Source organism: Thermobia domestica, chromosome 7 (assembly GCF_964235325.1).
Source record: "Thermobia domestica chromosome 7, izTheDome1.hap1.1, whole genome shotgun sequence".
Classification (NCBI taxonomy): Eukaryota; Metazoa; Arthropoda; class Insecta; order Zygentoma; family Lepismatidae; genus Thermobia; species Thermobia domestica.
This window is the reverse complement of record NC_137460.1, coordinates 146,052,701-146,078,351: the sequence shown is the minus strand read 5'-3', so window position 1 is coordinate 146,078,351 and position 25,651 is coordinate 146,052,701. Positions and strand designations below refer to the sequence as shown.

The 25,651-nt window shown below is 34.6% G+C and overlaps 1 protein-coding gene across 1 annotated transcript in view; it reads left to right on the top strand.

Annotated features, from left to right (window-relative positions):
* The window catches only part of LOC145688953 (uncharacterized), a 37,428-nt gene extending 17,719 nt beyond the window's left edge, over positions 1 to 19,709 (top strand). The window contains exons 2-3 of the mRNA XM_081763114.1: positions 11,171 to 11,519; positions 19,329 to 19,709. Of these exons, the coding sequence (XP_081619240.1) occupies positions 11,171 to 11,519; positions 19,329 to 19,560 (581 nt within the window). The 3' untranslated portion in view covers positions 19,561 to 19,709. The remainder of the gene's footprint in view (positions 1 to 11,170; positions 11,520 to 19,328) is intronic.
* Positions 19,710 to 25,651: the final 5,942 nt, after the last annotated feature.

The following is a 25,651-nucleotide window of genomic DNA, read 5'->3' as shown; positions in this document are numbered from 1 at the left end:
GCAATCTCTATTTTCAGTCGACGACAGTCTGATATTTCGAGAGTAGAGAGAGACGTTTCCGGTTTTAAAAATGTAAGTTATAAACCTTTTTAATTGAATCTTGCCTCTGGAGAAAGTTTTCTTGGTGGTCTCTTGAACAGGCCTCACTGATAAAAGTTCTTTTGATAATTAACTTTCTTAGCTTTCTTGTTCAGTAATTATGAAAGAGCAGACAAATTTAAGTGCACTTAGTTAATTGTTCATGTTTGTTAAATGCAACATGTCTGCCAATCATTGTAAAGAATACTTAATTTGATATTAAGCCAATAATTTTGTAATAAATCATATTTTTGAAATTCTTTTCTTTTAAAGAAATAACAAACGTAAGTTTAGCATATTTAATATTCATAAATCATTTAATGTTATTGCATCAATAGATCTTTATCATGAGTTGTAGATACTTCCATTATGAAAATCTATACTACCGATATGCAAATTTATTTATATTTTATCAGAAACTTTTTAAATTAAATTAGACACATGCGTGAGGGGTTGAATTAAACACTAGAGATTTTAAAAAAATAAGTTCCTTGATAACTTCCATAAACATTATTCGACTTTTATGCAATATGGTGTATATAGTCCTTTTAGACTTTTCTATTTGGAATGAAAATCAGTCATGAACGCAGGTAAATTTATCGCAATTAAGGATGAATTGTTTCCTTTGTTATTAGAAGCATGTTCCACAATAAGTCTCGTGAAAAGTATTCGATTTGTACGCAATATGTGTATTCAATTAACAAGTCTGCGGTAGACTAAAACTCTTCATGCTATAATGCTCTGGAAGGTTTTATTTTGTTTTAAGAATAAGTTTGTGTCTTTTAAGCTGGCATAATTGAATACTTTTGCTTTTTTTAGTCAGGCTTATATACGTCATTCAGGTTTAATACTATCTTACTAGGTATGACTCCAAAGTTGAACATTGAATTTGGGGATAACCTATATGTTTCCTGGCAGGGTTTGTAGAGCAAGTTCCAAAACATGTTTCAATTCCTTGTCCGGAAGTGATCCCATCCTTTCAGGGTTGGAAATATAAAGAACAACTTGGCCTATATATCCTCTATATCAAAGCGCTTCGCATGACTAGTAGATTAAGAATATAATATGCACTACCCAATTATATCCTATATCAAGGTAATAAAAATATTATTTCACTATAAATATCCTATATTAGTGAACCTCACTACTTTGAGAAAAGTCCGTTCTCTACGGAGCATACGTTATCCGTATGCTATAGGCAGCGCTCTTAGATGTTACATCGTGCCGTTGCAGGATGCCTGATTTCTAAGTCTTCCTTATATTATATACATATATGTATGTTACCTTCGTCAGCTATATGTTATATACGTCAATTTATATGTGAGATCCTGACCGCCTATATTGTTTCACACTGAATCTACTACTCATGCAGATCACTTTGATATATAGGACATATAGGTCAAGTTGTTCTATATATTTCCAACTCTGAAGGGGTGGGATCACTTCCAGGCAAGGAATTGACACTTGTTTTGGAACTTACACGACAAATCCTTTCAGGAAATATATAGGTTATCCCCAGATTCAAGGTTCAACTTTGGAGTCATCCCTGGTTAGAGAAGCAATATTTTCATATATATATATATATTTAGTTTCTTTGTGATTTAAGTTTAGCTTCTCGTTTGAACGTCAAGTCTATGTGAGACAAAGATCTCCAATTTAAATTTGTGTCCCGCTGCGATCGATAGTAATCCGAGAATGATTACAATTTAATCTTAAGAAATCTAATTTTGTATTTGAGGTTAAAATTGGAAGAGAATTAGGGGGTAAAGAGGGTGAGTACTCCTAAATTTTGAGGTATCCTTATTTAATAAAATAATATGATGAGAAAATAATTTTCTTCGATAACTTGGCTAATATGATTCGATTTTTATGCAGTAAGTCAGTACCGTAACTTACACTACCACATACCCTATTATGCGTGGGAGATCTAAGGCTAGAGGAACGCGGAAACTGGTTGGGTGGCTCCTGAGGCTTCAGAAACATTTCAATTGTATGGAGTTAAATTCAAAAGCGAGAGGTTGATTCTACCTCTCCGACGTTTCTAAATATTAACTCCATGGTCTTGCGTAGCGTAGTCGCTAGCGCTTTCGCTTTTGGTGCGAGCGGTTCCAGGTTCGATTCCCAATAGGGACACTCGGTTGAAAAGCTTTAACAGAGTTTTTAGAGCAGCCACCTTTAGTGAGGTTTTTTCTTGGGTTATCCTCATTCACAGCAGGCAAACACAGGAAGATACCCAACATACTGGTCCAGGCTGCTTCTCTCCTTCATTCCTTTCTTCCTTGCCCTTCTTCGGACAGTGTGCTCGCCGATGGACTCGTCCCTCATGCATGGCAGACTTAAGACCATAGATTCCAGTAGTGCCCAAAATTATGTAGATAAATAAAATAAAATAAATTAAAAATTAATTCAGTGATAAGTTTCGTAAAAATTATTCGATTTTATGCAATGCGAAGTATAATATATTCTTTTTCAGAAGCAGGGGTGCCTACAAGGGGGGGCTATGACGCAAAGTGCGTCATTGAAATATTTGGGGGGGTAAAAATCTGTATAAATATGTTTGAGGAAGTGTAAAAATTAATCGAAAAGAAGATTTTCTTCATGGAAGAACACCTACGGGTAGAAAATTGGGGGGGGGGGGGTGCGTCATGGACATAAGGGGGGATAGGCACCACTGTTCAGAAGTACTGTATATATTCAAAGTATATCTTCAGAACTGTTCCGGTATCTTTTCAAATTTTCTTTCTTGTAATAATCAATCATAAACATTACTATCTTTTGTGTAAAAGTAAGAAATTAGATGCTTTACAGTGTATTTTTTAAAATCCAAATTACTGTATTCTAATTTCTATAAGTTATTCCAGAACTATGATTTTATTTTTAAATTCTGAAGCGTTAATGATGAAGCGGGCATCTAAGAAGTAAGCGTACTTTCTGGATAATGACAAAATGAACTTCTATTTGATACATTTAAAAGGGAAGGAAAATCGCGAATCGATAAAACTATCCCACAGAAAGTAGTGGATATTCTACAACATTATTAACGTCTAACGAAAACAGTCCAAAGACGAAACATATATCAATCAATACATTTCTTTCAGCTAAATAAAATTATAAATAGGGGTTAATGTACATTCTGATGTGCAGCTACTAAAAAGAGCTCCTTCGTGGCTAAGAGGTTAAGCGTATGCGCCTTTGGAGTGGGAGACCCGGATTCGATTCCCGGCCGGAGTTCATGTGGTTCGGATTCCACGTTAATCAGTAAGTCCACGCCTCAAATAGCCTCGCTGCTGAAGGATTTCAAACTCAAAATCAACTCAACTCCCTACTAAAAAGAAAAAAGGGAGATTTAAAGGAACGCTGTATGCACTATTGGTGACGAGAAAGCAACTCTGGCCAACTATATTTTTCAAAAACGTCGAATTTCTAGACTAATTGTATCCCAATTTGGATTATTCTTTTTTTTTTGAAAGAAAGCTAATTAAATGTTCAATCTAAACTATTTCAAGCATTGTTTACGAATTCCTAACGGTTTTAGAGATTTTCTACAACCAATAGAAGAACAGATTTTCAAAATGTATCACTTTACACTTTAATGGAAAATCGTGGCTTTGTGTCAAACTTAACGAGAAAGAAGTATTATGAAAATTTATAGGTCAGAGCTTCTTGAACAAAAGTGCTTTTACAGAATTGGAATATCTTAAATACTCTCAGAGTTACAAGCTTAAATCGGGAGACATGCGCATTCCGGACGGCCGCCATCTTTGACCGCCATTTTAAGGATGAAGCGTACACAGGATTTTAGGGGACTTTTGATATTTCATTTAAGATCACATGAAAAAAAATCCTGACATTTTCAGCTTTTTCTAAATTATTTCAGCTCCACACCAATTTTGGTCTTTTATTTACTGGACTAGATATGCCGTGGTTTTAACGCACGCACGCTGACCTTGTAGACTTCATTGCACGATTCATTATTGGTTCGACCACATGTAATCTTTTGGTCATGACATGATGTGATAATGAACTTTCACAAGCTGCCATCCCGGGTCTTCTTTAACATGACGTCCTCTTGGATACAGTTTTATTAGTAATGTAGGTTATGGAGGAGGCTTCTGTGGATAACATTTGGCTATAAGATTGACAGTGGCATCCAGTACAAACCCATTGTCGCGACAGTTGTACGAGGGACTATACGGGAAATGCTAAAGTTTGAGTGGGAAAGAGACATGCGTATCCTATCCAGAAGTGATTTCTTTTGGTTCCATTTCGGTCACTACAACACCTTCACTCTTCTATACAACAGCTTAGAAACCGATATATCTAGATGTAGCTTTATTGATCTGTGAGACATGGTTTGGCAGGTATCGCTGCCTGCAAGTTCTTCGGATAGAAACTGATCGGCTTCTGTATTGCTTGGTAGTGGCTTTTAATTACATGATCTTAGGAATTGGTTTGATATTCTGTGAGCAAGTTGGTCACTTCATTTTGTTATCCTTTATATACACTCAATTTAAAATTGATAAACTTATCTCTTATTTATATTTTTAAACTAATTTTTACACTGTAAACGTCCCTAATCAGCATAAGGGTGTAGAATATACACTAGTGTGAAAAACTTAAGGACGAGATAGATACACAAAGTAACATAAAATATTGAGCAGTCGATGAAAATAAATGAAAACCGAGCAACATATTGTCAGACGTTTCGTACATGTATACACGAAGCAAGACATTGAATGGTGTGACATCAGCGTGGCCGTAGTACCGAATAGGTCTGCTCCTCTAAAACGAAACAGTTGAATGAAACGGACGAGATAGAATGTGACAGTCATTGTGGTAGTGTTACAACAACATGGCTCCATACATTTGGATGACTTGACACGGTGAAGAATAATAGGGAAACTGGAACAAAGAAGAAGTGTGACGAGTGAGACCAGAAGTTTGGTACTGCCGCGACCTTCTCTCTCTTCCGAGGGTAGTGGTACTGCCCACAGCATTGTATCAAGTGTATAGGAAGCGTTCAGAACCACAGGCAATGCTGTGCGACGGAGAGGTATGACTGTGGAGGTACCACTACAGTCAACTACAACAGCAAACAACCGCTACATTGTAAAACAGGCAAGAAGGGACTGCTGTGAAATTGCGGGTGCAATTTCAAACACATTTAACAGACTGAAAAGCGCCCAATTTTACGCTTTATAGTTGCACGTCGACTGAGTGAGAGTCGCCTCTTTGCCCGACGTCCATTACGTTGTGTTCAGTTGACAACCGAACACCTGCGGCACTGTTTGTGGTGGTACCAAGAATATTACGACTGGACCGAGGACAAGTCGCCTTCTCTCCGATAAGAGCAGATTAAATCTGATTAGTTATTCTGAACGTACACTTATCTGGCGAGAGATGGGAACACGCAATGAACCTAGGAACATTGTCGAATATGATAATTTTGATAGAATGCTATAGGGAGACATTTTTTAGTAGGTCCATATACACAAAGGACCACCCAGAAGTTGTCAACAGCGCTGGTGTAGATATAGAAGTCCGTACCATAACAACTCATTATCAACTTTGTGAGTAGCATTGGAACACGTTGCAGAACATGTATTAATGTCCATGGGGATCACATATCATTTTAAGGACCATTTCACTTTTTCGGTAATGCTAAGAGAGCTTTCATGAGTCGCTATGACTTCAAAGTAAGTTATTGTTCCTGTAGAAACATGCCCTTTTTGTTCTAATGAAATGTTTCTTCCCATTATTTTTTGTATCATACGGAAGCACTACTTGCTATGTATTTTTTTTTTTTTTAAGTTAGACCGATCAATGCACTTGCGAGTGAGACAGCATGCAAAACTTACTTACGTCCTTAAGTTTTGCACACTAGTGTATATTAAGTTAGAGAAAAGGAGAGATGGATTAATTGGATATTTGAGTATATTAGAAAAGTTCCCTCGCTCCCGAGAATTCTTTGGTTTGGCCTTACAAGCTAGAATGTAATGAACTTAGTCTAACTTACCTGTGTGCTCCAACAATGCCTCTACTTTCGTTTGCACCTCGCACGTGTGCGGAATATGATAACGTCTGGTATTGCTGCTTGCGCTTGGCTTCACTACGATCCTCGATTTCCGAGGGGTCGTGGCTCTATCCGCCACCATCCACTTCCTGGAGTTCATTTCGTTACGTATTGTACTACTTGGCGGAAGTCACAGAACCATGTCTATCATTGCGGCACCGTGTATGTATGATTTATTGCTTTACTTAACTATTTTAGAGGTTATTATAGTGATTCAGCAATTGTGTGATATTGTGGAATGAAAAATCTAAATTGATGAAATATTGTGGACAAAATTGACTTTTCTCTGTTTATGCAAAATATTTGTGGAAGTTCTGGTATCGTAACATCCAAACGAAATATATATGTATGCGAAGATGAAGTAGGTTGGGCTATGAATGCGATAATAATAATAATAATAATAATAATAATAATAATAATAATAATAATAATAATAATAATAATAATAATAATAATAATAATAATAATAATAATAATAATAGAGGCATTATTATTATTATTATTATTATTATTATTATTATTATTATTATTATTATTATTATTATTATTATTATTATTACCGGTACTATTATCACCAGCAGCATGCACGTAGCTAGGATTTCGTAAAGGGAGCCTGTGGGTGCTAGTCTACTATGGAAGAAGGCCCAGAAAAATGAAACAAAAAAAAAAAAAACTTCAGAAATAATAAATACAATTATGAAATACTGCGGTTATCACATTAGAGGCTCGATCAATCCAGGCTGGTAGCCAGTCCAAAAATGTAGGGTGCGCCCGGTAGAAGTTAGGGGACATCCGACCTAATCATATTATAGTTCATTACCATATTATAGTTGATTTCCAAGGCTACCGTGAAAATTTTAGGGGGCTAGCAAAAATTTAGGGAGGGTACGGGCCTGAATCAATCTAAACTATTTTACTGCCAACATATATGGTTTGTTAGGACAATAAAATGAGGAAATGTTAGTAAGTATTTTAATAAACTATGAAGAAATCTCGAGTAAAAGAATTTTTTAAAAAAAGTACTGAAAAGCTTTTATAATATTTACGTTCCATCCTTTGTTCATTCAAATATAACAATTTTCCTTTCATTATGAAATCAACTACTATAAAAGTAAATATCTATCTGTTAATATGCTACAACAGCAACAAAAGCGCTTGAGCTCCAACCTATAACTTTTAATTTCAACCTTTGATTTATGATTATTTCTGATTTCACGTTTAACAAAAACAAATATTTTAAATATATGTACTTTAAATAAATTATTTAAATAGACCTTTTTCATAAAGTTTATTATTTTTAAATTATTGTTCAAAGCTTTTGTACTTCAATAAACCTTTTCCAAAATCAATGCAAATGAATTGTGCTGCCACCTTAGGAGTTCTTTTAAACTATACGTTTGTGGACGTTTAAATGTTTGTGGCCAATCCTTTCGACAATGAGATCTCGGAAACTACAGGCTCTAGAAAGATGACGTTTTCACTGATGGATTGAAAATTTTGTGTAGATTGTCCAGTTCAAATTGAATATTTTAAAAAAACACATGGTTATTATTTCTTTATTACATTTTTATGGGTGCACTGGAAGTGTTGAAATTAAAAAAAAAAACAAACTAAAACATCATATCCTACGCATTCCACATTCCACACAACATAATTGTATACAGGGATTGCATACCACTCAGGCGTTTTGTTTCATGGCCAAATGATAATGATAAATGAAGGATAACCATTTCTCCACTCCATGTTGAATCTTTATTGTTTGGAGTGTTTTGCCCAATGAACACCATACATCACTGACATTATAATTAATTGTGTGTGTATTTTTTTTGCTTGTTCATACTGCATACAAGCAGAAAGGAAACACTGATCATACATGAATTAAAAACTCCAAGCGGAAGTAGTCTCAAATCTTGCAAACAGTGCCAGATAAAGAAAAAGTAATCGAAAATATCTCCCCTTTATGGTATCTGTTGCCCATTTTTATCAAGACCTCTTTCACTTGCGTCTGGAAAGGGACATGTACAGATGTGAGGAATAACAAGGAGATTCATCTCATATGTGAATGATGCGCTGTGTAGAGAGCGCAGGTTCAGCTAGGTTTATATGTTTGTCTCCAAAAAAGTTTATATATTTGTCTTCAATCCTTTCGACAATGAGATCTCGAAAACCAAAAGTGCTAGAAACGTACCGCTTTTACTAGTCGATTCCAAATTTTCAGTAGATTATCCAGTTCTAATTGAATATTTAAGAAAAACATGGCATTATTTTTTAATTACATTTTTAGGGATACACTAGGAATATTGAAATTAAAAAAAAATCACATCCTACGAGTTACACATTCCAACACTACAAAGCTGTATATAGAGGTTGCATGACCATCAGGCGTTTGTTTCATGGATAAATTATAAAGAAAAACGAAAGATAACCATATCTCCAATCTAAGATGAATTTTTATTGTTTGGAGTGTTTTGCCCAATGAACACTATATATCACTGACATAATTAATTGTGTATTCAATGTATTTGCTTATTACATACTACATTCAAGAAGAAAGAAAACACTGATCATACATGAATTAGAAACTCCAACCGGAAGCAGGCTCAATCTTGCAAACGGTGCGAGATATTGAAAAAATAATCGAAATTATCTCCCCTTTATGGTACCTCTTGCCGTTTTTTTTTTCAAGACGTCTTTCATTGTGTCTGTAAAGGGCATGTACAGATATTGTGAGGAATGACAAGCTCATATGCGAATGATGCGTTGTGTAGAGAGAGCAGGTTCAGCTAGTCTATTATTATAAAAAAGTATATATTCAATAATGTCTTGAAAATATTTGACAATATCTGCTTTCCTTTCTCTGTTGAATCAAATGTTAACAGAACTTTCTTTCCACAGAACTTTTTATTATTATTATTATTATTATTATTATATCAACCAATGTCTGTTCCAAATGACAGGTTAAAGGAGCAGTAGAAAACTTTCTGAAATAATATGTTTTATACTGCAGAGAAGTGATGATGAAAAATTACGATATAAAATGACCACACTGTTACAGAACGGCACAATACTTTCGAAAGCTTAAAATTTCCCTGACTAGTAGCAGAAATTCTGAGAATTTCGTAACTTTTCTAGAAATTTAAAATTCCTTGACTTTTCCAGGATATTTCGCTCATTCGCACCATGTATTGCAAGCAATACAAATCTCCTCTTACGAAAGAGTAACCAAAAGCTTACTGTAGATTTTATTTTTAACGCTGATTCTTCTTTTTCTCGTTTCTTTTTGTTTCATCCTTCCTTATTTTTTCATTTCTGGTTTCGAAGGGGGTCCACCCCCCTTGGCTACGTGCCTGTCGGCAGCAAAAGAGAAACTTCACGAACATTAAGCCTGTACACGGATTTATTCGGGGAGCACTGGGCTTGGTTGTCTATATTTCTGATTAACCTAATAGGCAGCAGATTTTCTTTAAATTGCTATTATTCTATGCACCCGAAATAAGATAACATGCTGTTTTCATTCTCGTTGCAAGTAATTGATCGTTCGAGAACAAGTAGCAAACGCGCCTGCTTTCGTTGTTATTTGGCCTGAATTCTATCTCAGTCGGTGTTTCTTTTTGACATACTTCCAGATCACTTCCTTCTCCCTCCCCTAAGCTAAGATACATTAAATTGTGATTATCATTTTTGTGCAGAGCACCTCTGTACCGAATAGTACCCCATGCAGCCTCGTCATATTTCGATTTCCAGTCCCTGGACAAACTTTTTTTTTTTTTTTTTTTTTTAAGAAAGTCTGATCCCAGTGGGATATAAATCCTTACTTCAGATTTTTTTTTTTTAAAAAAAGACAAGTATTAGTTTGAATCCCAATTTTAACATAGTTCCCATCTGTAATAACCTTTTTCTTGAAGATGAAACGTTAAACTCCAATCAATTGATCATCTTACAATTCCATCTCTTACTACAGACGAATATATCGAGCTATCCTAACTTCTGTAACAATAGTTTTTAATTCTTTCAAGTCTGGAACTCGGAGAATATTAAATTTCACAGAATCCACAAATCAGAAATGCCCATGTTACTCCAGAAAATAAGTCGCTCCGAGTATCGGTATGCTGAAATCTTTTTATGCCCACAAAATAAGCAGAATGTCATTTTCTTCAGTATTTCTCTATACGAGGACGGTCAGTGAAGCATGTCGTAAGTCGTAAATCAGGAGAGAGCCAAATATATTTCTGTACATTTACTATTTATTTATTTATTTGAATCAGACAACATAAACTTGTTTCACCCAAAGAATACGTGACAAGTAGCCGAAGTTTCGGAATATCCATCTCAAATTATATCTACTGAAAAAAAGAACACGTCATTAAGTCAAATTTATTTAGTTTGATATGGAACTTCGTGATAGATCAAGCACTCCTTCTCAATCCACCAATGGATCGTGAGCCACAAACGCTTCTCTAGGGCATTCATGGAAACATTCAGAAAAGCTCTACCCTTTCCTGTTAATTTCAATGAGCTATCAATTAGATAATAATAATAATAATAATAATAATAATAATAATAATAATAATAATAAGGTACTTTGTAAAAACATAGATTTTATGAATTGTCTTAAATTGTAAGTATAAACTTGTTTATAAGAATCCTTAAACAATTTATCCATCATATTTTGACGGCCACCAAGCCAGTAGAGTATGACGGGGTAGCCAGTACTATAAATATGCCAAACTCTAAAACGGGTATAAGAAAAACCGGAATAAAAACCACATACAGTAGAGCTTAGTAAATATGGCTCTACTATTTAGACATTCTCTCACACATGCCAATTAATATTACTCCGATGAAAGGCACTTGGTCCCCTATAGTGTCAAGAAACCTGAACCTTGAGAGGTTATAAGTATAACTAGAATATATTTCTTTTAAATTATATTCGTTATATATTTAAAAAAGTATAAACCTAATTTATCTTGTATTATCGGTATACGAAAGAATTATCTCATTAACATATCTGTTTTACAGTTAGTGAACATGGTGACGATGAAGAGGATCAGTTAGAAGACAGAACAAGAGAAAAACGTAAACTACTTGCCGGCAGCAAAAGCCGAAATTGCAGCCTATTCCATGTGGAAACGAATTCAAACGATATCTCTTCAGAAAACTGGGAAAAAGACAATCGTAAGAAGCAGGATGTAGATGAGAAACCTCGAAAACCACGACGACGAAGAACGGCTTTCACACATTCTCAGCTGGCGTATCTCGAAAGAAAGTTCAGATGCCAGAAGTACCTGTCAGTAGCAGACCGCAGCGACGTCGCAGATGCTTTGAATTTAACTGAAACACAAGTCAAAACTTGGTACCAAAATAGAAGGTAATATGTTTCTCCATATATTTAATTATTTATAAAGACCATAGGAGATCAAAGGATTGTCAAAGGTGAAGCCAAATCTGGTAGCATAGTCCGTCATATTAGCTGATCCATTATCAATTTTGCTAACTTCTCTTAGATGTGAGAATTTTTATTTTTTAAGAATGCAACATTATATAAAGACATGAATTTAATTTGAAATTATTAAACGAAAATTACGTACATAAAAATCCAAGCTAGTCTTACAATTATGCAGAACGATACTTTATCGTTTTCTATGCACAGTTGATGTAATTATATTAATCAGCATTTTCTGACGTGATTGAAGTACTTAGATCAATTATATTTGATAGCTATGACCTACTACAGTTACATTTTACGTATTTTTACGTAAGTAATATAGTAATTGAATTCGCGTCGAACAATTGAAATAGCATATTACTAACCTATAATACTTAGTTTAATTGTTTTTGTTTCTCGTTTATCAAAACATATTTTATTTCAATACTTTATAATTCTCTACGTTTCTCATTCAAATCAATGTTAATTTATCATAAAACTTTCTGACATTTTGTTGTCTTTTACTTACAAGAATTTGTCTTTTCTAAGATATTTTGCAGATTTATATATGTGAAACAGGCACTTTATTATATTGAAATGTCTTGTTTGAATTTTTCAAGTATTAGTTTTATGTAATTGTAAGCTTTCACTTCCATATTTCATAACACCTTTTCAAATGTTTTGTTTTAAATCAATTGTTTGCTTGACTTTTTCTTTCTATTTTCATATTGTATATATTTGAAAATATTTTTATTTGAAATCAAATTTTCTTTTAAAATATTATTTTGGTTTTGTTTTTGGAAATCAAAATAATTTTAAATGATTTTTTTAACAATAAATAAAAGCAACTGTAAAGATATTTTAAAATAAAAGCAAATATTTAGATAAATAAAAATAAAACAGAACCCTAAATTATTTCTCAATTAGTTATTATTTTAAATGAAAAGTCAAATAAATAAGGAGAATACGTTTCAAAAATAAAACAAGAATTGAAACAAGTAAATAAAATATCTAAAACAATAATTTTAAAAAATACTATGAAAAACGGCAAAAAAATTCAAACAAATGAATAATATTTTGAACGAAGATATATTGAAAAATGTACCTGAAAACAAAAAGGGAAAGCTTTTAAATAAAGAGAATTAATTTTGAACAAAATTATTTTGGTAACTAAAAAGAAATTTTAAAAACAAACAATGTTTTGCAACAAAAGAATGGTTTCAAAACAAAAGATATTTTAGGAAACAAGAATTTAGAATAAAGCAGTTGACAAATTAAAATTAATTTGGTTTGATAGAACAAAGAAATTATGAATGAAAAATACAACAAAAATGTTCGAGCACAAAATAAGATTCAAAAATAAATGGATATGCTTTGAAAATAAAACAAATTAGTTTCAGTTAAACTCTGATAAAGAGAGTAAAGAGGATCACGTAAAATATTTTCATGTATGGGATATAGAGAGCAACCGCCAAAGTCGTCGTTAGACATTAATCTGAACGGATTTATTCCATTAACGAACAAGCCCTCTAGGCTGTCTATGACACAAAAACAGAATTGAAAATTTCGCTTATAAGTATGGGATGTAGGCTATAGATAGCAATCGTTAAATTGCCGTTGCTCATTAAGATATTAACGAATTTACTCCGTTAATAAACTCAGCCGAGATAATTGATTTAGCTATCTATGTAATAACCAGAATTCAAGAAATCACTTACGTGTATCGGATACGAGCTACCGTTAAAGTTGCACTTATCTATTTTAGCGGATATACTCCATTAACGAATTCGACCGAGATTGTGGCTCTTAGTATTTTCCACGAGACGAAAAATAAGGTTTTCACGTCTCGTCTCGTCTCAATTCTTGAAGGGTTCTTTCCTAGTCTCGTACTGATTCTCGGCAAGTTTCTTCTCGTTTCCTTTCGAAAAGGTCTCGTCTCATTTTTCCGTAAATGTATGTACAGTAGATTCCCAACTATCCAGTCTAATGTGGCGCAAGGATAGGCTACACAAAAAAGCTAGAATTCTATAATCACTGACTTCTTGCCCCACTCATACTATTAAAAATACACTTTTTATATCAAATTTCGCTCTTATACATGTTTTCTTACCTCTTAATACAGCTCAGAACTTTATAAATATTTGTTACTAGCAGCGTTCACCCCGCTTCGCTGCGGTCACCCCGGAACGCAATAAACTTTGTTACTTAGATAATTTTTACTTTTTCGCTTTCAAGTGATATGATAAAAACCATAGAAGATTGCAGTAAATCTTAACATTATATCGCCTGTCATTTATGTTAACCCGCCCCGCTTCGCTGCGGTCATCCCGGTGCTGGCATATTGTAAAAGTGTCTGTAAAAATAAGCAAATCAATTAAAAAATTTTAAACAGAAGATTCAAGCTATTTTCCGCTGTATATCGCCTGTCATTTATGTTAACCCGCCGAGTGACACGGTCATGCGGGTTGCATATAAATACGTTTATTTTTACCTATGATGAACTAATAACAAAGGATTTGTACGTTATGGACACCTGAATGGTCAATTATCTCAAGACACTGGTAATTAAAAATTAAAGTGATATGATAAAAACCATCTAGGGTCCAAATCCTAATAACCCCCCAAAAATGAAAGAAATTGGTTCAGCCGTATTAGCGTGATGAGCGGACAAAAAATTGTACGTTCTCTTTTATATATATAGATGTAGTGTACCGTACGTTTTGAAAAATATTACAGAAAAAAAGTCCAAGTTATCACCGAAATTCACTCTATTACACACATGATTGGTATTTGGTGAATCAAAAAAGAAGCTTAAATGTCCCCACGACCTTTAGAAAACATCCTGCCATTATTGAACTAACAAGTCGTACAAACATAATTCTTTTTTTGCGCTGAAACTACAGTTCATGCTCTTTCCACAAGGAGAACTTTCTGTCCTGTTGGACGTATACAAAGTATTCTAATTCATATATAAACATGGTAGGACTTTTAGGACGTTACGTCCTGCCGGAAGAAGATATTCCTCATTCTATTACGGATTTCTCTCTCTTTCTCTCCTTCTTCTTCATATTCCTTTTTAATTAGGCTGGATAGTTGCGAGCCAGTTAGTTGAAAGTTTACAATACTTGACTTTTAAAAACAATGTAGTAGTCTTGTTAGATTAATTTAGTAATATAACTAGTAGCGGCCCCTGTCTAAATTCAGCACGACTCGTGCGGAGCAAAATGAAGTGATAATTTTTCTAAAGGCTTCCAAGCATATATATGTTATGATGGACTGCATATTGTGTTCTATTTGGTTGGGTTGCGTAAAATTAATGCAGCGATTTGGGTACTTTTGCTTTGAGACATACTAGTGGCCACAGAACATACTGGTTCTATCTCGTGTTAATATAATTCGAAAGCTTATGTTTAACAGTTTGCAGATAAACACGTCATAGGAAACATATTTGTGCATTTGTTTATGTTCATGCCTGAGAGAATAGGGAGCCAAAACATGACATTTAAAAAATATACTTCAGTGTAATTATTTAAATTTGATCGCAGAGAAGCCCAAACAATTCGAAACAATGTTTTCAAATATGACAAGTGAGTTTCGTTTCAAAGTGTGAAACTACAGTAGACTTCCCAACTATCCGAATTCAATATTCAAAGTTATCTATTACAGAAACCAAAATTCAAAAATTCACTTAAATGCATGGAATATGCGCAGCAGATGGCTACCGTTAAAGCTGCGTATGGAATTGAAACTTTCACTTTTTTCAAAGGATTTTATATCGAACAGAAAAAGTTCATAAAAGCGTCACATGCAATTACATAGATGGTTTTGAATAGATATAAAGATTGTCAAGCCGTTTACAGCAATTTGATATCTCAAATCATTCCGGAGGTATGAAAAAAAAAATGGTGAAAAATGCTATATTGCTTAAAATGGCGTATTTGTGGAAGCTTTTAAAAACAGTTATTGGAATCCTTTTCTTTTACAAGAACCCAGCAACAGCTTTTGGCAGATGTAATTCCAATAATTTCTCGGAAATACATAATTTTGACCAGTGTTGCAAACTTTATAGGAATGGTAACGAGATGAGACTTTGTACAGTATCGGTCTCGGTACTATCCCTGATGTTTTCATATAATGTAATTCTCATATATGTAACAACGTATCATAAATATGAAATAAAAGTATTTCAAAGATTTATGTTATCAGTTTAGTTTAAAGTATTAACTTAAATTCAATATAGTATAACTTACAACAACGCGGGCAAACTTTACCCAGCCCCTTCCATCCTGCTTATACTACACGTAGCAAATGTGGACGTGGTGCTTCTTGGGTTAATATAAGTTATGAACTTACGTTAGATTTTTTTACGAGTGTAAAAATAATTCTTTTTATATTTAAAGGAAGGTTGCAGACTGCTGGCATGCAGTATTTTAAAAATTGCAATAACTTTCAAGATCTAAGGGCTAAAAACTACCACTCATACCAATGGTAAAAAATGCTTATGCTTCATAAATTTCTATGTAATTGTGCTTTTTATACCAACATAAAAACACCGAATCCATGAAACCATTTTTAAACATATCCGTCTATGGGGTCACGAGAAAAATGACCTAAAATTTAAAATACTCTATAAATACATGTAAGTACACAGGCACGTAGCCAGGATTTCGTGAAGGGGGGGGGGTCCGTGACATGAAATACTGTGGTTATCACAAAAGGGGCTCGATCATTCTAAACTATTTTACTGGAACATATATTGGTTCGTTTAGCCAGGATTTCGTAACGGGGGGGGGGGGGGACATGAAATTCTGAAGGCCCAGGAGCTCGATCAATCTAAACTACTTTACTATCAACATATATTGGTTTGTTAGGACAATAAAATGAAGATACGTTGACAAGTATTTTAATAACAAACTATGAAGAAATTTCGAGCAAAATAATAAAAAATAGTATTGAAAAAGATTTTACAATATTTACGTCCTTCTCCTGTTTATTCAAATATAACAATTTTATTTTCGTTATGACCTCAATTATTATAAAAAGTACATACTCAATACTGTCTTGTAAACTATCTTCTATCTTCTATATATATAAAAGAGAACGCACAAATCCTTTGTTACCTCATCACGCTAATACGGCTGAACCAATTTCTTTTATTTTTGGGGGGTTATTAGGATTTGGACCCTAGATGGTTTTTATCATATCACTTTAATTTTTAATTACCAGTGTCTTGAGATAATTGACCATTCAAGTGTCCATAACGTACAAATCCTTTGTTAGCTCATCATAGCTAAATCTAACCGTATTTATATGCAACCCACATGACCGTGTCACTCGGCGGGTTAACATAAATGACAGGCGATATAATGTTAACATTCTTCTATGGTTTTTATCATATCACTTGAAAGCGAAAAAGTAAAAATTATCTAAGTAACAAAGTTTATTGCGTTCCAGGGTGACCGCAGCGAAGCGGGGTGAACGTTGCTAGTCTTCTAATATAAATAAAATAAAAAGTTTGTTTGTGTGTTTGTCTGTCTGTGTGCGGCCTGGAGACCAGACGAGTGGACCGAGAGTTACCAAATTTTGGTCAGGGGTACCTTGGCTCAGGCCCCAGGTTAAGACGAAGTGCTTTTTTTTTAAATTTCGATACAGGGGGTCTCAGGGGGGCGTTTACCGGAACCGGCTTGGGAACCAGAAAAATTGACCGAGAGTTACCAAATTTTAGTCACGAATACCTTGGTCCAGGCTCCAGACCAGAGTTAAACGTTTTTGTCGAAATTCGAATCAGGGGGGTCTCAGGGGTTTTTTACCGGGACATGTAAAAGTAGTTGAAAATTACCGATATTTATTTATTTATTTTAACAATCACCAGATACAGCTCAGAGGTCATTTTACACTGGATATCCAACAACATTAACAATGGAAAGGATTTGGGAAGGTATCGGCCAGGGCCTGTTTAGTAGGTGCCATCCCGGCATTTGCCTGGTAGGACTGAGAGAAACCCTGGAAAACTTCAGTCAGGATGGTCGGCAGCGGGATACGAAGCCACGACCTCCCGAATACGAAGCCAACGCTCTACCACTTGAGCTATTAGTGTCGAATTCATATTTACGCGGTCGCTGAAATCAATGGTGAAACTCGGATTGCATTAACTTCCAAATTCACGCTATTCAGCTCCGGGCCGGGGGTCACCGGAGGGGGGTGAGATACCAAGACATATAAAAGTAATCCAAAATGACGGATATTAGTGTCAAATCCATAGTTTTCGCGGTCGCTGAAATAAATGGTGACACTTCCATTAGCGATGACTTGCAAATTTAGTTACAATTGAATGCGGGCCGGGAGTCAGCGGGGGTTGCATACTGAGACATGTAAAAAATAGCCCAAAATGACCGATATTAGTATCAAATCCATAGTTTTCGCCGTCGCTGAAATCCATGGTGATACTCCCACAGGTGTTGACTTCCAAATACAGCCCCTGTGCGAAGCATGTGTATGTTCAACTAGTTTTAGAATATATGCGTTTCTTTCTGTTGAATCAAATGCTAACAGAACTTTCTTTCAACATAAATTTTTGTTTTTATTATTCCGTCAACTATTGTCGGTTCCAAATGACAGGTTAAAGGAACAATAGAAAATTGTCCTTGAAACAGCATGTTTGATACTGCAAGGATGCGATGACGAAAAAGTATGATTTAAAATGTTCACGCTGTTACACAACCGCACTATGATTTCGAAAGCTTGAAATCTCCCTAACTAGTAGCGGAAATTCTGAGAATTAAATAACTTTTCTTGAAATTTCAAATTCCCTGACTCTTCCAGAATATCTCGCTTACCTCGCCATCATATTGCAAGTAATACAAATCTCCTCATAAGAAAAAGTAAGCAAAAGCTTCCTGTAGTTTTCTTTTTAATTTTTAACGCTGGTCCTTCTTTTTGTCATTTCATTTTGTTTTATCCTTCCTTAATTTTTTCCATTTCTGGTCTCGAAGGAGGGGGGGAGTCCGGATCCCCCCCTTGGCTACGTGCCTGAAGTACACCAACTTTGAGGTCATTTCTTTAGCGACCCTATGGACAAATGCGTTTAAAAATTGTCCAATGAATTCAGCATCCTCAAATTAGAAAATAAATAAATAAATAAATAAACTGTATCCAAGTGTAGGCAATTTTCCACTGGCATCAGTGATAGTTCTTAAAACATGAACTTTAATACCTATATGCTGAGAAGAAATGTATGTCCTACTTTATTTACTTGTTTTTGATTACCAGAAATTGAATTCTGATCATTATTTTTATTTGCTGCTTTCGAAGCAAGGGTCATTAATATTTTCCTTATTTTTGCATTCAGAATTCTGTGAGCATTTTGGCAGTCGATACTATAATTTACAGAAAGCTACTTGTAAGAAGGTATTCAAAATTGTCGACCTATTTTTGCCTTGGTTATGAGAGTTATGGTCCTGCTAATCCTACATATAATTGAAGCGCTTGGAGGATAAAGAGGTTATGTAACAAATTGAATATGACGGGAAAATTTACTTTCACAATGTTGTCCGTTAACATATCGCCTTCATCGTTTCTAAATATCTGCACTCAGACGAGAACTCACTACATAATGTGTTACGTAGCATGATTAACATATAAGACGTGCATGAATCGCCAGAATGCAACGTTTCAGAAAATGTAACATAACACCTTTATCCTCCAAGCGCTCACTCCACATATTTAAATACAAATGACTCCTTTTAATTTCAGAACGAAATGGAAACGTCAAAACCAATTAAGGCTGGAACAGCTGAGACAACAGACATCACTAGAGAAGGACCTCTTGACGCACGTGACGAATGCCTCAGAGGCTGCATCTTCTACACCATGTTGTACGTCGTATATGATTCCTAGTACAGACGTGTCTAGGACAGGACAATGTTTTCTAACAGCTGCAGGGATATTTCGAAATATCGGTTATGTTCATGGCTGCCAAATATAAATATCTCGCAAAACCAAAAAGAACTTTTTCTCAAAGTGATAATTTGTATTCATAATAAAAGTACCAATCCCGTAAAAAATAAATAAATTTGTTACATATTCTTATGAATGTTAACTTTTGTTTTGAAAACCAAACTGTATTACAATTCTCAACAATAAATGTTTTTTTCTGTTTTCTAATGAGTTCTTTCAAATGAAGTTAGAACCTAAGATGTTCCCCGCAATATATATATGTTCAGGGTCGGATTTAAGGGGGTGCAAAGGTGCACGTGCACTCCCCTTCGTTGTAAATATACACTACCTAAAGTGAGAATCTAGCAGTGAGTTTTGCAAAATCAATAGTTTAAGTCAATTTTCTGAAGGTTGAAGGAAAATAATTCATCGAGAGCAAACACTTAGCATTTCCAAAGGAATTCTTCATTCATATCACAGATGCCTAAAGGCATTAAAAAAAACTCAAATTTAATTCAAATGTACTGGTAGTTATTGGTGCACCTTCCCTCAGAAACAGAGATGGAGTGGGTCAGTGGGTCGTGGGTCAACAGCATGTGACCCACCACCCACCATGACCCACTGCGACCCACCGTGTCAGTTTGATATACCGACCCACTCTGCTCACTGCATTGTAGACAGTATCTTCTGAAGACATAAATTTGTCTTCGTTCTACTTTCAAGACCTTCCTTTCCCTTCCTTTTCCATTTGTATCTGTCTACTTACCTGAGGTGAGTATATCTAACCAAGTGAAAAAAGAACTTCAGGTACTTTTGGATATTGATTTTTTTAATTGTAATAATAGCAATAAGACTTATACTACTACTTGGCTTTCTAGACCTGTGAGTTTTTAGAGGAGCTAACTACTGGAAAAATTACATTTTTGAATCACTGTAATATATAAATTATTATATAAAAAATTGAATGTAACTGTGTGTGTCTGATCATCACGGTCAAATTGCGAAGTCAAATGAAATGACTTTTGGTATATAGTTAGGCCTTAATTCAAACTGGGATGTTTTATTGCCTTCATTATAATGCATAATATCCTAAGTAGGTAGTGAGGATCAGAATTTTTGCGAAAAAAAAAAATAGTATCTCGCACGCCGTTAAACATACGGAGCTCAAATTTAGTGTATTAACTCTTTATTGAAAATAAACAGAATGTGTCCTAGCATTTTTTTAAAAATTCTCTTATATGGGGGGAGGCACTTTTTATATATGGAAAATTGGTAGTGAGTTGGTTTGTAAAAATGATCGACAACGATCGATGTTATTTAAGAAAAAAAAAAATCAAAACAAAAAATACAGTGTTTGGCTTCATATACCCATGGCTTTCTACTATAATAATTGCTGAAGCTTATGTTTATCGTATGGAGCGCTTACAGCACAGGGCAATCAACCCACAAAGCTGGGAGAAAAACAGGCATAAAATTTGTAGTGTAAGCTTAATTACACGGAAATTTTAAATTTGGATTGTACACTGAGAAAAAAAATTGTAGGTGGCGTACTAAAAAGATAGGTTATGGGGCGTTTACACTTAGTCGATTTGCGTTCGATTCAGTTGAATTGACGTCACTTTCAACTTAATCGACCGTGTAAACGGGACTTCAACTTAATCGCTTGTTCATCGAAGGCGACTAATCGACTGGCAACTGAACTGAAAGACGTTCTATTTTCTGTGGTTGAAATAATTGAACACATCCATCGATCTGATTCGGCCTAGCTGCTTCGATTTATTGGCAAACGCAGCGAGTCGATTCAGTCGTGCGACTAAATCGACCAAGTGTAAACGCCCCATTACATGCATAATTCCTGTAGTTTTGGGACTTAACGTACAGCAGACGTATAACTGAAAACGCATGTTTTATAATACTTTCTGTATAAGTGTTCCATCTATACGTACTTTCTGTATGAAACAATGTAGGCGGTCAGGATCTCACATACAAATGGACGTGTATAGCATATAGCTGACGAAGGTATATGCATGTGATATACGGGAAACTGTTAGATGTCACCTGCAACGGCATGATGTAACAACTAAGGGCAGTGCCTATGTAGCATACGGATAATATATGCTCCGTACTGATTTCTATAGTAAGCAAGAGGATACCGTATATTTGTACAGCGGGGGACACTTCTAAATGGTACAGCCATATGGAGATTTACGGCTAAGGTGTACCATTTAGAAGTGTCCCCCGCTGTACAATATACTGCTGTCCGGAGAACGGATTTTTCTCTGTGTACGCATAATTATATGGAAAATTTTACACTTTTTTTTCCTTTACGTTGGTCTACTTACCTTGATTTGGAACTTTCAAATTTCATCCTTTTTTCCACTGAAAGTACCGATAATTGAACAAGGAAATAATTATACTATGATAACTTAATTGAAATTCATCGTAATTTGGCACATGGCAAACATCAGTGTAGTAATTGAAGGGGAAGGTGGGGAATTCCCATTTACCTCTGAACACTTTCCAGGAACCTCGTTCCCTTTCGTTTTCTAGACGGGGAAATCATTAGTTTATCAGGTTTTAATTGATAATTTATTCACAAGATTCCCTATCGAAGGCGTGGTAGATGAAGTTTCTGTTCTCCATGAGTCGACATTGCCAACTGATATGGTCGATATGGAAAAGATGTTGTATGGTGATAGAGAGATGATACTTCTTGCTGAGTATTTCAAAACTGATCAAGAAAAATCGTTATCAGACTTAAGTCTAACAAGCAGATTGTCGATGAGGAGTTGCAGAAATCGGGTAGAAGTATTATCAATTTCCACGACAGAGTGCGAACGAGGATTTCCCTTTATGCATTTACAGATGACTGATATTAGAGATAGACTAAGTGCTCAAACGTTGTCTAACTTGTTGTTCATCAAGGTTAATGACCTACCCCTAGATAAGCTCAAAGTAGACGCGCTAGTTATTTCTTGGCTGAAGGATGGACATCATTCCGCTGCGGATGTTTTACCACGAAAAAGTTCTGAGGCCAACAGGAAATAAACCCGATTTCAGATTTGTTTTAAGGTGGAAAATTACGAGTTATGGAAAATGTATACTTGTATTACTAATGGTTTATTTGTGTTATTCAACTTGTACCTAATTTTTAGTAAGTCTCTTCTTTGTTTTAGGTAAACTACTTTGAATAAATATTGATAATAATTGCAATTATGCATATTTGTAACTTAAATTTAACGTGGTGTTTTAGTGATTACACAAATTACAATTATGAGCATACTTTATGGAGATGCTCTCACATAGGGTACCCGAGCACCTTTATACACTATGAAAAACTGATTTTTCAAGTCTTTTGTGAAAAAACACTGTGAACTGAGAAACCATAACCTTTTCCATATTCTATAGGGGTATTTTCCTGCAAATAGAAGTTTCTTTTGGAATGCGTTCAGAAATTAACACTAGCAAGAATACTCTCTTAGTACAAGTGTATTTTAGGCACACTATTTTTCCCCACACTTCGAACTGTTTCAATTTCCTCATCGTTGAGGTGAGATCCACCGTTATTGTAACAGAGTGGTGCTTGAGTGATTGACTAGAAATTCAAACTCCGATTAGTGACAATTTCACAGCCTTGTTTTATTACAAGTGTAAAGTCTTTAGTCAGTACAGAAGAGGTCGTGGATCGTGTTCAGAGTTAATGACGATGGATTTTGGTGAGTCAGAGTAGGTCACAGTGGATGATAGTGGTTCATGGTGGGTCTTAGGTCAGAGTGGGTGGTGGGTAGTTTTTATTGACCCACGTCAACTCTGCTCAGAGAATCCTGGATCCGGCCCTGTATGTTTTTCCTTTTTTTTTACCTTCTCTTTTTCTTTCATGTCTTTCACAATTACCACACGATTTTGTATATCGGGATATATATATATATATATATATATATATATATATATATATATATATATATATATATATATATATATATATATATATAAAATCTGAAACAAATCATAATACATTATTATTATTATTATTATTAGTAGTAGTAGTAGTACTCGTCCTTCGCACAGGAAGAACAAGGGAACAAGGTTTAATAAATATGAAACTGGAAACTTAAATATTGCGGAAGTTGCCCCGCAATAGAAATTTTCAAAAAAGGAGCTTGGTTACTTTTATCAAGAGCTTATATACAGAATTTCATGCATCGCAACTTGAAGTGGATTGAGGTTTTCTCCGAGCCGCTGGATAACGCTGTAGAATCGCAATAATAAGGGAAGTAATCACGTAATTCTACTTGGGTACCTACTGGAGAAACCTTGGATTTATTTTTTCATTATCAAATTTGTAAAATTCATTACGAAATATTATTCGACAAAAGCTAAATAAGTATGTCAAAAGCAAGTTGTTTTCAGTTAACACGGGATTTTCTAAGGACTCAATATACAGTTATTATTATTATACGTGCGTACTAATGGTCCTAGGTATTTCGCTCAAGTAAAGAATAATAGCCTATAGTAGGTGAAACCACGGGCGCTGAAGCCTTTGTTTTGGGGTACACATATAAAGTGTAAGTAATTTTGAAGCCGTAACGAAAGTGAATTCATTAATATTAAACCCTTTTAAAATATTTTGCAACAATATAATGAAGAGCAATGTTGAACTGTTATTATTGTGCTACTGCTGTCTTATAGCAACGCAATGGAATTTCACAAATTTTGTCTTAATATGGATGCTGTCCGATCAATTTTTCCACCAATTCTAAACTTGCATACGTAAATCATCCTTGTCTATATATTTGAATTTCTGTCTCTCAACATTTTCACTAATAAAAGTAAACCCCCACTTTTTTTTTTTTTTTTTTAATTTCCTATTTCCTAACAATATTTTCCTATGAAAGTAGCATACATATCGTCCACTATGAATGCACAGGGCTTGGGATCTAACTTTCGACTCTTAAATCAAATGTAAGCGCTGTAGCAATGTGCTATCGTAACTCTATAGGTTTGCTGCTAAAAGCAGGTTCGTTTTTAGATTTTGTTCGGGGAGGTGGGGATTCTCCACCGACATACGAGTTTCACTTTTTAAATCAGTATTTTACTGGTAGTAAAATACTGCTGCTAGTAGACACAGTAAGCCATGTGATGAAATATATCGATGGTGTTAAGGTAAAACGTCGTAAGCCTCATTTCCAACTTTTTTCGGGAGATAAAAAACTTCCATTTACATCCTTGCAAACCAAAAGTATAAAAAGTAGTTTATTTGCCTTAATAGTACACACAAGCTTACAATATTTTTCTCACCTATGACTTAACCTATAGTGAGCTGAATAAATAAAAATCCACTTTTTTTTGGGGGGGGGGGGGGGGTTACGACTTTTTACCTTAACACCGTCGATATCTTGTTCTCTTATTGTTGTCAACAGTAACTACCTGGAAATCTTTTTCTTTTAGAACGTCATAAGCACATGAAATTAAATACAATAGAAAATACCAAAATTTCTAATAGTGTTTTCCAAGACTTGTAATTTTTTCAACTATTCGTTGTAACATTTATTCAATTACATATTGTATAATATACCCATGAAGACTACTTATTTAAATGAAATGATACTACAAAGTGACTATTACTTAATTTCCTATTTAAAACATGCGAGTTTCTTTACACACTGTGAAACTACAGCAGACTTCCAAATTATGCAAATTCTATACTGAAACCGGAAGTAGATCTATTACTTCCGGCAGTCATATAATGTGAGAGATGCAACCTATTCACCGCACGCTGAAACTTCATCAAAACAATTTATCGCTATCTCTTAAAATTAGTAATGTGTCGGAATAAATATTAAAATCGGAAGTTGCAATAGTTTTTACTACTTAAGGCTTCAATTTAAGAATGAAGCTTAGGGTTTTGAATTCATACCAAAAACAGTTTGTCGCTTTCTATTATCGTTTTCGTTCTACGGAAATCAATACTAGAATCGGAAGTGGTAGTTTATTTGTATTACTTCTAGTTGCAATAGAGAAATAAAATCAAAAAGTGAAACTATTCTTACGATACTGAGTTCAACTTTAAAAAGTTAAAGCTGGTTCTCGATATCTATTATGGAAACCGTAGATTTCTACTATTTTTGGTTTGCATAGAA